At 36.8% G+C, this 14,704-nt stretch overlaps 1 protein-coding gene across 1 annotated transcript; it reads right to left on the bottom strand.

Moving 5' to 3' along the window:
* Positions 1-12,644: 12,644 nt before the first annotated feature.
* LOC107811562 (uncharacterized) lies at positions 12,645-13,408 on the bottom strand. The gene has a single exon (XM_016636520.2). It carries the CDS (start codon positions 13,184-13,186, stop codon positions 12,701-12,703), a length of 486 nt encoding a protein of 161 aa, XP_016492006.1. The 5' UTR covers positions 13,187-13,408; the 3' UTR covers positions 12,645-12,700.
* Between the last annotated feature and the right edge of the window lie 1,296 nt (positions 13,409-14,704).

A 14,704-nucleotide genomic window follows, 5' to 3' on the forward strand; every position in this document is an offset into this window, starting at 1 on the left:
CTTCATTTGCTCCTTGGTAAGAAAAATAGCAAATGACAGAAACATCTGGGCACTGGGCAGAAACCCAAAAAGCAAAAAAAAAAAAAACATACAATATATGACTATTGTTGTTTCCATCTGGGCAATGGGCAAAAACATAAGCGACAACCGGAACTTGGCAGTCGGACTCGGTCACTCGGATGAGCAACAGTAGTCGCCAGTCGTAGAATAGTGAAGTGAAGTGAACCCTAAATTCTAAAATGAAAAATCTGATGAAATCAAATTAAGGGTGTTGTCGTGTTGGACTGTTGGTCTCCGTCTTCGATAATATTAAAGACTAAAAGAGGAAAGACTATTTACTTATTTACTTTTTATTTTATTTGTTAATGATTGGGCTTTCCAAATTCCAGTGGGTCCAAATTCCAAATTGGGCTTTCAAAAGTCTGTCCTCCAGAGTCCATATGTTCCAGCAGCCCATAGGAAATAAATTGTTTCATATAGAATTGTTTGGTTTTTCAGTTACCGAAAAACCGAGACCCTAAAATCGTAAATAGCACCGAACACCGAAATTTAATAATCTGTAAACCGCATACCGACCGAATAAACCAAAACCGAAAAACCAAAATTTACGGTTCGGCTAGTCTTTTCGGTTCGGCTGGTATTATGCCCTCCCCTAGTCACATCCCACTTTCTTTATCATTAATGTATTTTGTACTATGTTGGTATTGCCCCTCTTATATAAGGGGGATCCTTGACACTTTGTAAACCCAATTGCTCCAACTATTCTACACGAAATAAATAATAACTCCCTCTCTCTCTCTTTTTTCTCTAACACATTCTCTCGGTATTATTGCTCATATTTATTTCCTGCATACTTGTTCTTCATTTATTGCTTGTCATTGGCCATAAAGAGCCTCCCTTAATTATATCCTAATTGTTAGCCCTTTCCCGATTATCCCCGATAGCTCGAGCGCAAGCCCGAGCTCGAGCCCTGGCATCGACCTCGAGGCCCCTCATCGGTCAGTCTGAGGCCTGAATCGCTAACCCCTCGGTTTGGTTATAACTCAACTTTAGCTCTTATTTTATCTTTTATCTTCACATATCGAGCATGAACTGCTTAACAACTAGCATAAAATAGATCACGTATTTTTAGAGTCTCATCAACAAATTTAATTGTTATTACCATTTTCATGATAAACAAGGTCATAACCATATTTCCATATCTGAAGGTGTTTAGACTTCAACATGTTCTCCTCAACCACGAAGCCACGATGGTAGTTTTTTGGGAAACATGTTCTATACCAAGCACGACCTGATGAAGGTACACTCTTGATGCCATACTCTCCCTGACCCTTTTTTGTGGTTGTTAAGCAGCAACAGCAATGACTGCTTGCTTTCCCTTGATTTGGCTACTAGAAGCAGCCTCAATTCTATTCATTTTCTTAGGCAGTGGTACAGGGGTGGACGATTTCTCGTTTGGTTGAACTTTGGTTTTAGCTGGAGCCTTAGCAGTAGGTGTTGGACGCACTATGATTGAAGCACCTGGAGAGCACACCACTAGTCAATATAATGAACAAAGAGTTACATCAAAAACGGTTGGAACGACACAACACTTAAAGCTTCATCATGTGCAATTTCAAAGAATTTGAAGGTGACTTAGACTTCACCGTTACCAGTTAAACATTAGCAATTAGGAATCGAGTAGCATGCAAGCAAGAAAGCCATTAATATCCACACTTTGTCAATGTACCCCGACTTTGTTGAGCCACCCCACACTTAATTCCCATGCTAATACATAATATAAAGTTGTAAACCTGGAGGCTCAGGCTCTAATTGGGACTAAGATTGCCTTTGAGGTAATTTACTCAAACACCTTGCATACACCAATTGTATGTGAGCTTCTTTATGGGTGGGGGATTGTCTCACCCTCCCAAATTAGTTTGGAAATTGAGTGTGAAACACTCTTTCAATAATAATAACAATTCATATGGGGTTTAAGGGGTTTGGGGCAGTGTCAGCACAAGTCACCATATTAGATCATAAAAGCTTACAAGCTTGCTATACTATATCACCATGCTAAGAGAGAGAAGAAAATATATCTTGTAGTTGAGGGAGGAAGTGGTGTGTGCATGTGAAGTGTTGTAAAGTATGGGGCAGTAATGGATTGGGGAGAGTCGAGAGAGAGGTATATGAGAGTTTTGTTGTGTTGGCTGTATTTTATGTCTCTTAAAAAATTACGATAAAAAATAGAGAAAAAGGAGAAATTACTTATCTGGCACCCAAGGACTAGTCGCATAGTGCTCTATGTGTGTGCTTGTGCTTCGTCAGGCTAGGGGTGGGAATGTTTGGGCGCGAGGAACCCTTAGTCACAAAGACCTCTACACGGCGGACATCGCACCGCGAGAATTGGGAATTTTCTAATTCCATTTTTCACTCTTTTACATGCTTTTGTCTCTTGTCTCGACCCTTGATGACATATTTTCTTCATGTAGCTCCAACGCCTATCAAAATAACATGAATTTCACCCATAACAACTCGTAAGTCCACCTCAACATCAAAAACAAAATAAAAAAGTATGCTACAACTACTCTACATATTAGGTTGCCTCCCAAAGAGCTCCTTAATTAACGTTATGGCATGACGAATACAGCACCATCATGCGTTGCTTCCCATGAAGCACCTAACGTCACGACACAATGGAGAATACACCTTCAAGCACACTAAGTCTATTGTTGTTTTGTGACGACAAATGCCAGCAACCCAATAGTGTTTCACTCTTTGACCATTAACCAAGAAGGTACACCATTCTCGGGATCCCGTAATTCCACAGCTCCATGAGTGGTAACTTGTACAAATTTAAACGGATCAGACCTAGCTCAAACTCACGATGCATAATGTGATTTTCATGCCATATATCTCTTTGTCTTTTCCTTATACAACTTTGTATTCTCGTATGCGTATAACTGAAGTTTATTAAGCTCATTGAGTTACAATATTCTCTTTTCACCAGCTAAGTCCATATAAAAGTTGAGCTTCTTGATTTCCCAATATGCCTTATGCCCAAGCTCAACGGTCAAGTGACATACTTTCTCATAGGCTAACCTATAAGCTAAAGTGCCAATTGGGGTCTTGTACGCAATGTAATATGCCGATAATGCATCATCAAGCTTGGCAGCCCCTTCCTTCCTACTTGCACTCAATAGTTTTCTCTAGAATCTTCCTCACTTCTCTATTCGAAACCTCGACTTGGATACTTGTCTGTGGATGATAGGTCGTGGTGGTTTTGTGTTTTACCTCATACATATCCAAGAGATTACCCAACAACTTGTTACAAAAGTGAGTGCCCATATCACTAACCAAAGAACATGGATCTTTAAATAGCATGAAGATGTTCTTTTTCACAAAGTGCACCACCAACTTAGTATCATTTGTAGACAGAGCAACAACTTCCACCCACTTGAATATATAATCAACTGCTACCAAAATATATGTGTGATTATTTGAATATAGGAACGATCCCTTGATGTCAATGACGTCTATGCCTTAAACATCAAAAACCTCAACCTCAAGTATGCCTTCAAAGGCATCTCATGCCTCCTCAAAGTTGTACCTGTCCTTTAACACCTATCACACTTTTTCACAAGAGCATGTGCATCCTTGAACAATATAGGCCAATAAAATCCCGACTATAGCACATTTGCAATTGTCTTATCACCACCATAATTCCCGTCGTACGACAATGCATGTCAATTATGTAGAAATACTTTCATTTCCTCCCCAGGTACACAACGTAATATGCACATTGCTTAAACAAAAATGGGTCATCTTATAAATAAAATAGAACATCATGAATAAACCGTCTATTTATCGTCTAGCGACAACTTAGGTGGTATCACCCCATATATAATGAATTTCACATAATCTACAAACCATGATGTTGCTTTATATGTGATGACCAATAGCCGCTCATCAGGGAAGTTCTCCATGATCTTGCCTTATTTAGCTACATGCTCATGAGCTTTTAATTACAACAAGTGATCGAACACTTGTTTTTCGTTCCCCTTGCAGTCTCGGATCATCATATCAAACTCCTGAAAAAGAAGAACCTAATGAATTAGTCTTGACTTAGCATCCTTTTTCTCAAACAAATACTTGATTGTGGCTTGGTCGGTGTTGACGATGACGTTGGTTCCCACTAATTAGGCTCTGAATTTGTCAATCGCCCATATTGCCACTAGCAACTCCTCTATGACTGTGTAATTTACTTGAACCAGATTCAGAGTTTTGTTAGCATAAGAAATTGGGTGAAACGCTTTATTTTTCCTTTGACCCAAGATGGTCCCAATTGCAGTATTATTAGCGTCACACATAAGCTCAAAAGTCTCTCCCCAATCTGGGGCTGTGATAATTGGTGTAGTCACCAATCTCATCTTTAGCTCCTCAAATGGCTTCAAGAAAGTGTCATCAAATTTAAAAGAAGTATCCTTTTCAAACAACTTGCACAAAGGAGTAGAAATCTTAGACAAATCCTTAATGCATTGATGATAAAAACCTGCATGGCTCAAGAAACTTCTAACTCCTTTAACAGATGTTGGAGGAGCCAATCTTTCAATTGATTCCATGTTTGCTTTGTCGACCTCAAAACCTTCTTTGAAAACCTTGTGTTCGAGCACTATGCTTTCTAGCACCATAAAATAACATTTTTCCTAATTTCGCACAAAGTTTGTGTCCTCACATCTCGCAAGCACTTTACTAAAATTTATTAAACATTCATCAAAAGATGGTCCACAGACCGAAATATCATCCATAAATCCTTTAACAAAATTTTCTACAATATCAGTGAAGATTGCCATTATACGCCTTTGAAAAGTCACAGGCGCATTACATAACACAAATGGAATTCTTTTAAAAGTATATGTGCCATTGGGACAAATGAAAATAGTCTTCTCTTAATCCTCAGGTGGCACCAAAATTTGTTTATAGCTTGAATATCCATCCAAAAAATAATAATAATCTTGTCCAACTAGTCTATCTAATATTTGATCAATAAAAGGGAGGAGAAAGTGGCATTTTCTTGTGGCATTTTTGTCTTCCTATAATATATGAAAATTCTCAACATATGGCAATTCTAGTAGGAATTAATTTATTATTTTCATTTACCACGACTGTCATACCACCTTTCTCTGGCACATACTGGACTGAGCTCAGCCACTTACTATCAGAGATAGGAAAGACAATATATGAGTCGAGCCATTTTATCACTTCTTTTCTAACAACCTCTTTCATGAATGGATTCAAACGGTGTCGGTGTTCCACACTTGGTTGGTGCCCGTCCTTCTTGAGAATTCTATGCATACAGAATGCCGAGCTAATTCAATGTATATCTGTCGCTGTCCATCCAATAGTGCGCTTATGTGCTCTAAGAACCCTTTATAATTTCTATTCTTGTAAGTCAGACAAATTAAAATAAACAATAACTAGAAATGTTTCATTAGCACCCAAAAATGAATAATGAACGTAAGAGGGTAAGGGCTTAAGCTGGGTGGTGGCCCATTGGGCCTATCTAGAGGCTCAAAATCGATTACTTTTTTTTTTGAAACTGCAGACATTCAAATTGTGCACCATCTTCTTGACTTCCTCATCTAAGATAACGTTGTCAAATAACATGAATGCTTTTCTAGATAATCATCTAGATATACACCCATGTCATATATGTTCTCTTCTTACTCTATCACAGATAACATGGCAAGATCTTCATAATGGATAGAAAGATGGATTGTCTTATACACATTGAAAATTGCTTCCACATTACCAACTCTCATGATCATTTTTTCCTCTATGACATTGATGACTGCATGAGCGATGGCTAAGAGGGGTTGCCTAATATAATCTGTACTTGTTCATCGGCTTCATAGTCCAAAATGATAAAATCTATAGGGAGTATGAATAGACAAATTTGTAACAACACATTTTCTATCACCACCTTGCGATGGACAATGGACTATCACATAATCGCAACATGACTACAGTGGGTCTTGGCGTGCCCAACCCTAGTCAATAAAAGACTAATAGGAGCATCAACTTTATGCTCGGCCCCAAATCATACAATGCTCTCCCCACATCTACTTTACCAATTCTTACCGGAATAGCAAAGCTACTTGGATCTTTTAATTTTTGGGGAAAATTCCTTTGAATTCATGAGGTACTCTTCGATGAGTGCCACGGTATCAAACTCATTCAGCCTTATTTTGTTTGCCACTGTAACCTTAATGTACTTAGCATATTTTGGAATTTCGCGCAACACATTAACAAGGGGTAGGTTCAACTAGACATGGCTCAGCATATCTAGAAACTCATTAAACATCCTATCGTCATTATTTTTCTATAATCTTTAGGGAAAAGGTGGTGGATGCCTTGCAATCAGTGTTTTCTCAAAGGAAGTGACGTCCTTATCGCTTTTTGCCACAGGCTTAGAAATCAATTCACCTTTAGGAGTGACTTTTTCTTTCTTCTTCTTTGGTACTTCTTCCAATTCTCTATCATTCCTCCAAGTTACAACATTAATTTGAGGATTCTTCTCTATATCACTTGGAAGAGCGCATGCAAGCCTTGTATTTTGATTGTAGCCAGCTGTCTAACTTGTCTCTCCAAATTTTTAAAATCAGTCCAGAGTTGTTGATTATCAAGTAAAAGCTTCTTCGACGAGTAATTCATACTCTCCTCTACTTGCTGGAGTGGCTTCTACGGTTGGTTGTAACTTCCTTAGGGTCTATACTGATTTTGAGTCCCTTGATTTCCACCCCATAAAATATTAGGGTGATTCCTCTAATTGGGATTATATGTATTCCTATATTGGGCATTCTGATTTATTGGACCCCCTGCTCTGTTACCCCACAAAATAAATGGACTCTGGATTTACTGAAAATTGGTCACTTTTGTGACCCTATCCATATATCTCACAATATATGGACATCTATTGTACATGTTGTATCTGGTGCGCCTGACCCATTGAAAGTTTTGCCACCTGATTTGTCAATATGGCTATTTTTGTCATGATAGCTGTAAGCTCATTTGGATCTATTACACCTGCTCCTCTCTATTTAGTTCTTCATGATTCCCCAGCACCTTGCCAATTGTGATCATTCGCGGTGAAGTTTTCAAGAGGGTCTGAATTTTGCTGTAAGGTTTTGCCATGCAACTACCCATGAAGACTGAATCAAGATTTATCATTGATGCCTCGTCCAACCCATCAATAAAAGTATGACCCAACAACGGCAGTCTCTGAGTAGCTTCTTATATTTTTCTCAAGCTTGACGAAGAGTCTCGCTATCCCGTTGCTGAAACCCAAGAATCTGGCCTCTCAGTGACTTTGTCTTCTTACTAGCGAAGAACTTGATCAAGAATTTTTGTGGTAAATCATCCCAAGTTCTAGTTGAGTTTGTGGGCTCCTTCTATGACCATGCTTTAGTTTCCCCCAATAGTGAAAAGGGAAACACTGTCAGTCTGACGTAATCCTTGGAAATATTCAGATAATTGTAAGTATCCATAACTTCAAGAAAGTTCTAGATGTGCCACTGTGGATCTTCATGAGAGAGACCCACAACTTGTCCTATGGACTGAATCAACTGCACCGTGTATTGTTTTGGCTTAAAGTGACTAGTAATGTCAAGCTTCATGATCGCCTAAGTCATATAAGCAAGATTAAGCCTTGCAGCCTCTATCATCAGTTGGTCGTCATTTACTGCCATCTCTATTGGCTATGGGACTATGATGCCCAACTTTCCAATTCTACCTCTAGCTTCAGCCTCTGATAAGTTGGTATTTTACCAACTTATCTCTTCTTAATACTTAGGCTTTTATATGATTTTGTTGAGAAACTAAGGCATTTTCTAAGGTTTATTGGCATATTTCAGGTATCATATGATTTGGAGAAGATACGGAAGAAAACAAGTCAAAATGTGTTAAATTGGGAAAATTGGATTGCTGCCAGTGAATGCTCTATGAGATCACGTAAGTTTAGCAGATTGAACCTATGCGAACACGGTTAAAGCTTTGAGAACGCGAAGAAGAAAGCCTGGTCAGCGGCTGGTCAACTAAGCTACGCGAACGCGGGACACTGTACGTGATCGCGTACCTTTGGAGAAGTTATTCACCGCGAACACGGGTGTCTATACGCGAACGCATAGCTTGTTTTCTGGAAAAATTCTAGGCAGAAATGGAATTTCACGTTTTGATCCCCAAACCATTTAATACACGGCCTAGCTCATCTTTGGCATATCTTTGGCTTATTTTTCAATCCTTAGACTAGAGAGAAACAAGTTTTGGAGCTAGGGTTCTTGCACACACACTTTGGTATTGAAGATTTGAAGCTTTTGGTTGAGAATTTCTTACCCACTTATGTTCATTTCTTTATTTTCTTTCTTTGTATTGTATATCTAAGTGTGTAGTATTTATTCTAGCACTTGAATCTTGTTTATGGGAATATTCATATTTAAAGTGTGGATTAAATATCTTATTGTGCTTATGTATTGAACGATTTTTGTTTATTATGAAATGAGTTATTGTTTCTTTAATTATCCTTGTTCTTTAATGTTTCCAAAGGGATTAGCTAACCGTAGGACTCGCCGAGTTACTTCGAATTAATTTTGGAAAAGATTAATTAACAAGAACTTGAGGCTTTAACTCTCACTTTATAGATTCTACCTAGGGATAGGATTGAACTACTTGTAGCCATAATCGGGTGTGCTTAATCTCTTAATTGTTTTAGGGATAATTCAATTAGAAAGTCTTGTTGGTCTTTAGAAGAAGCTAACATAGAATTATTACCCGAGGCTAATTAACATAAACTCGCTCATATTTATAAAATCGTGAAATACATTGGATCGTTACTTGAGTGTAATTCCTCGTGTATCCATACTTGTAGTCATTGATCATTTTACTTGCTTTCTAGGTTAGTTTATATTTCCGCATTTAGATATAAATATTTTCTCAAAACCATTCTAAGTGTTTGGCTTAGCATAATAAGTGATAATTCTCGTATACACGTAATCGCCTACATATTGTTCTTTGTGGGATTCAACCCCGATTCTTAGTTGGGTAAATTATATTGTATATGACCGTATCTATTTACTTTTTAGTAGTGAATTTGGACGTCATCAAAATTGGCGTCGTTGACCTTATGAAGAGTTATTTCTATTTCCACATCACAAGGGGTGATGACGTTAAAACTCATGCTTCTCCGCATTCACGGGAGAACACCTGTAAATGTAGAGACAACAAGAGAAAAATTAAAGCTTAAACAAATAACAAATAACAACTTATTCCAGAATGATAGCTAATTTCTAAATTTCCAACAACGATGCCAAAAACTTGTTGGGGTCAACCGCACACATAAATATAGAATCCGAAACTTAAATAATGACTTTTGGGACTCAAAATACGTTTATACAGTTTTTAAAAAAAAGTTACTTTTCTACCTAAAACGCAGTATTATATTGCATCTTACTTTGACAGAAAGTAAAACGTATTATTGTAATGTGTTTTACTTCTCTTTTACAACAGTCAACTTTGGGACCCACTATTTGCAGGTTTTGTCTAATACAAATGAGAGAAAATCAGAAAAGTAAGAATCAAAACTCATCTCCTCAAAGTCCAAAACGTGGACATCATTTTGAACACATCTCCAACTTGCAAATAATTTCCAAATGCCACGTAATCTTAGATAAACTCTTAACAGATTATTTCGAAATTAATGTCATCATATTTCATATTTGCGTCAGTGATGATGTGAGCTTATCCATAACTCTTAGGAACCACGTCATCTTCATGTATATCAGAAGTTCACCCCATTTATCACCCTAAGATTATGTTGAGATTAATATAATTCTTATATTCTTATAACCTTGGCCAAGTTTTTTTGGGCCAAAAATATTTTTTTTGTTTGTTAAAGTTATTATTTTTAAAATTAAGATATTTGAAGGAAAAAAATATTTTTGAGTAGAAGTAAAAGCAGGAGAAAAATAGCTTTTTCCGAAATTATTTTAAAAAAATACACTTAAAAGTATTTTTAAAAACTTGATTAAATATTAATTGCAGCTCGAAACTACCTTTTAAATTAATTAGTCCAATACTAATGACTTCTCACCAAAATACTTTAAAAAAAATATTTTTAGTAAAAATATTTTTCAAAATAAGCTGTTTTTAGAAATTTGACAAAAAAAATTATTAATCAGAAATCATTATTTTGTGTCCTAAGTCCTAACAATAATTTTTATTTTTGTAAAAAGTGGTTTGCTCTCTAATAAATCTTACGCAGCGTGAATGTAAATTAATTCTCACTGCAGAACAAACATCAACAATAATCAGGTAGAAAGTTCTTGCTTCCATTTCATTAGACAAAACCTGCAAATAGTGGGTCCCAAAGTTCACTGTTGTAGAAAGAGAAGTAAAACGCATTACAGACTAAAACGCAGTATAATATCGTGTTTTAGGTAAAAAAGTAACTTTTTTTAAACCGTATAAACATATTTTAAGTTTCAAAAGTCATTATTTAGGTTTCGGATTCCGCAAGTATATTTTGTTGACAAGTAATAAAGTCATAAGAAAATATCATTCTTACAAGAACTTGTGATTAACTATTGTATAAACTAAACTAGCTACTGACCATTTGTTCTAGTGATTTTGTTAGATATGATTGTGATTTTACTTAACTAAAACTACCACATAATTTAACAAGTAAACAGGGAAACAAGGATGCAAGTCGAGCATATGAATATCTTAGGAAAAAATTCATTGAGATGGAGATATTTTCGAGTTATGGGATTAATGTCTATTCTATTGAATTTTTCGGTTGATTTAACTAATCGATCTATCTGATTTGTTGATTTACAGGGTTTATTTTGCTCACAAGATTCTTTCGACGGCTTGCTCGCCTATTCAAGCCAATCTAATACTATATGTCTATAGAATCAAAATTAACTCGAACACATGTGTAATTCCTGCAAAAAGAACCTAATAAGGCAATTAGCATATGTCTATCCTCTTCGTGAATCTATTCTCTAATGTTCGAATTCAAGATCTTACTCTGTTGAATCTTACATGCAATCTATAATTCCCTCTTTCGAGTTCAAATATAGAGTCATAGATAGTATTTTACAGTTGGCTACTCAGTAAAATAATTAAGAACAAGAGTGAAAAAGCAAATAAATATGATATACTCACGCAATCTCAACAACAGTTAAATTTTAACAATCAAGAGCTACCCATAACCCCAGAAGATGATGGATTTTAGCTATTTATAATTGTATGAACAATCACAAAAGTGCTTTGAATCATAAAACTACAAATACTAGAGAAAAGGATGGAGGATGCGATGATTCCGTATCCACGTGTATTCTATTGCTCTTCTTGTCTCTAAAATGTGTCCAACCTCGTCCAAAACGAGTTTAGGGGTATTTATATGTGAGGGTTAAAATGTCCAAGTCTATAATCAACAAGGAAACAATTTCTTTCCTGGCACATGGGTGTTGGCGCGAGGCGCTGCTTGGATCTCGCTAGGCGTCATCTGGAGTACACTTCTGGTCTCGTGAAGCACCATGGGGCACGACAGGTTTGGTGCCCTGGGTGAAGTGGGGCGCCATTCAGGGCTCCGACTTTGTCGTGCCTTCTGCCGACTTTCCTTTCGTGCTATACTTCCACGTCTTCAATGTTATTTTGTGCACCTTTCTTCTTGTTTCGCATTCCAAAGTTTTTAAACATAAAATCAACTCAATTAATCCCAAACTTCACACAATTTATTATTAAATCCTCAAAATGCAAGGCAAGTAATGTCATAAAATATTGAATTATCGCCAAACATGACCTTACGAGTGTAGCAACGTACACATATAAGAAGAAGCAAGTAGCAAGTACATAAACAATAAGAAGCTAGTTGGGTGTGTGAATAAAGTCTCACTTTGTTAGCTGAAAAGATTAGGAACTTGTATATAAGATGTGGAGATCTCTTAATAGTGTGAGACCTTTTAGGAAATCCGTACGAACTTGGCCCAAAGCTAACCAAATCACACCATATTTAAAGTATCTTGAAGAATAAATTTACCGTCCATAAGAAAGAAGGATTATATACCGTCCATGTAGAAAATTTACATACATGAGTAATTGCATACTTAATGAATCTCGATAAAATAATTAGACCGTGTATTTTCCAACTCCACAATCTTTTGAGTGATCAGTAAGTGCACATATGGCTAATTACTTAAGAAATAGACTCCCAGTCAAGTCATTTGCATAGTTCAATATCATTTAATGTATATATCAAACCAGGAGAATAAATTACTACAAAAATAAAATTGGAGAACTTGAACATAAAGGCATGATGGTAGTTCAGGTTGTGACCTTTTACTATCTTAAAGGCAATCCCAAACACACTTCTTCAACCCTTAACCCAAAACCCAACACTTAAAAACTATCATCTTCAAAAGCTAGTATGCTGTAATTGCCATATGAGTAAAGCTGATTGTGCAAAAACTTGAATTCTTTGAAATTTATTTGAACAAACAAAAATTTGCAGATAAGAGAGAAATTTTTGCACGAAAAACAATCATGTGATTATTTTAGTTCTTATATTGGACAAAATTTTTGTAGCTCTTTTATGTACACCAAGCCACAACAACATCTGAAATTTTTCTAAGTGTCTAACTAAATTTCTATAATCTCTTGCTAGCTATATGGAAGTTACCCCCGTCATCAACTCATTCTCATATGCCGTCAAATTCAAACCCAAGAACAAAATTCGTTCACTATTCGAATTATGCTTCTTTTCTTTAACAACTTGTTGTTCAGATTCATCACACTTTTCTTGTAACTTCTTCTTCTTATGCTGAACTTGATTCAACTGATCGCGGTGCTTTCTCATGTGACCACCCAAAGCTTGGCCCAGAGAGAACTCTTCGCCGCAAAAGGAGCATTCGTGTTTCTTGGGCTCAATGGGTACAGGGAGAAGAGTCATCATAAGTTTATTTGTTGTATTCTTGTGACTTGCTCTGTATCCACCAAGTGCTTGAAACGAATCAAACTGTTTTTTGCATGTCTTGCACTCAAAGATTCTACGTCCTAATGACTGATTCCTCTTCATGATATCCGCACAATTCGCCATTGCTAGTTTCTCCACTGATACTGATTCTTCTTCTCTGCTTCTCTTTAACGTCATGGCTTGTCATGGCTTCTACAACTTAGTTACTAATTTGTAAATCCTCTTGACAAATTATAAAGCAGTTGCGGTACTGAGGCTATATAGAGGATTTGCAAATGCAGAGCGAGTCCAATGGTGTGCGAGATTTAGCTTTTAATAGGCTGAAGTAAAGTAGGAGAAGGATTGTTACGTTACCACTACAACGTGCCTCTTTCCTTTTCCGAAACCGAGTTGGACTAAATTTTGTTAGGGGGAAAAATAGTATGAAAGCTGAACGCCTGAACTTTGGGGCACACCCTATTTAAATCCTTACAGTCTACTTGTATGGGGTAAAATTGATTTATAATAAATGGTCGAATGGTAGCATGACATGTGGAACCAAATATAGGTAAAAGCCAAGTCAAGTAACGACCAATACCGGATTCAACAAATATAATCAATATCGGATAAATCCCAAAGGGAGCGTAGTCGATGGGAGAAGATAAAGGGTTTGTCATCGGATAGCATTCAATGAGGGAATATTTGTTAATATTAAATGAGCGACCGTTGCGAGAATATTTGCATTCATGTTCTGCCGTTACGCGTTCATCAATGACTCTTTTATTATCATTTAAGAGGAGTTTGATCCTAGAATCTTGTTTCCCTAGGTAAAGCTATATATAGCACGCTTAACAGCCATTGTAAGGACACGAAACTTTATGCATACAAAAGCTTTATTTATTACTTTTGCTCTCAATTAAATAAGTTTATTTGCAATTTATCGTTACTTTCACTTTTGTCCTTGGAGGCATTGCATTCGGAGCTAGTTTGTCACCTTCTTCATTTTCAATTGCTAATCTCAATTTTAATCTCTTTATCATTTTGGATCAAATTAATTCGTTTGTCTATAAACCACGTAATAAATTTAATTATACCGTTTTACGGGTAAACAGTTCGGCGCCCACTGTAGGGCTTAGATAGTTGTGTAATTGCTTTGATCCTTACGTTTATTACTAACTTATTTTGATTATTTCCTTAGTGAAAAATAATATGGCAGCTAATGATGACAACATCACACAAAATGATGAGGGGCACGAAGAATTGTCCCAATATTATGACTCAATTAGTGAGACTCGCAACAAAAGGGATGAGGTGACCCCGGTTAGAGATGGCCAGTATCCTCGGCATGTGTGGGAACTAACTCTCGATGATGCGGATGAGGAACATGTCGTGCAAAATGGTCAAAATCCTAAGAGAACAACATAAAGCAATCACAAAACACCTCTCAAGGAAGGATCGGATGATGACGGGGCTAAAACAAGCATTGTGAGGCACTTCTAATCACACGAACGGAAGGGGCCCGGTTCCTCCTAGTTTTCCTGCAAACCAAATGGCTCAGAGGGTTGATAACAACACCCCAAGGGGTGAAGTCAGTTTCGAAAAAGCTAGAGGGACTAGTATCGGATCTGGGAATAACAACAGGAATGATCCCTTAAAAACCGAGCTTATGAGGTTTATGAGGGAAATGAACAAACTAATGGATCAAAATGCGAAGGG

This window comes from Nicotiana tabacum, chromosome 20 (genome assembly GCF_000715075.1).
Source record: "Nicotiana tabacum cultivar K326 chromosome 20, ASM71507v2, whole genome shotgun sequence".
Classification (NCBI taxonomy): domain Eukaryota; kingdom Viridiplantae; phylum Streptophyta; class Magnoliopsida; order Solanales; family Solanaceae; genus Nicotiana; species Nicotiana tabacum.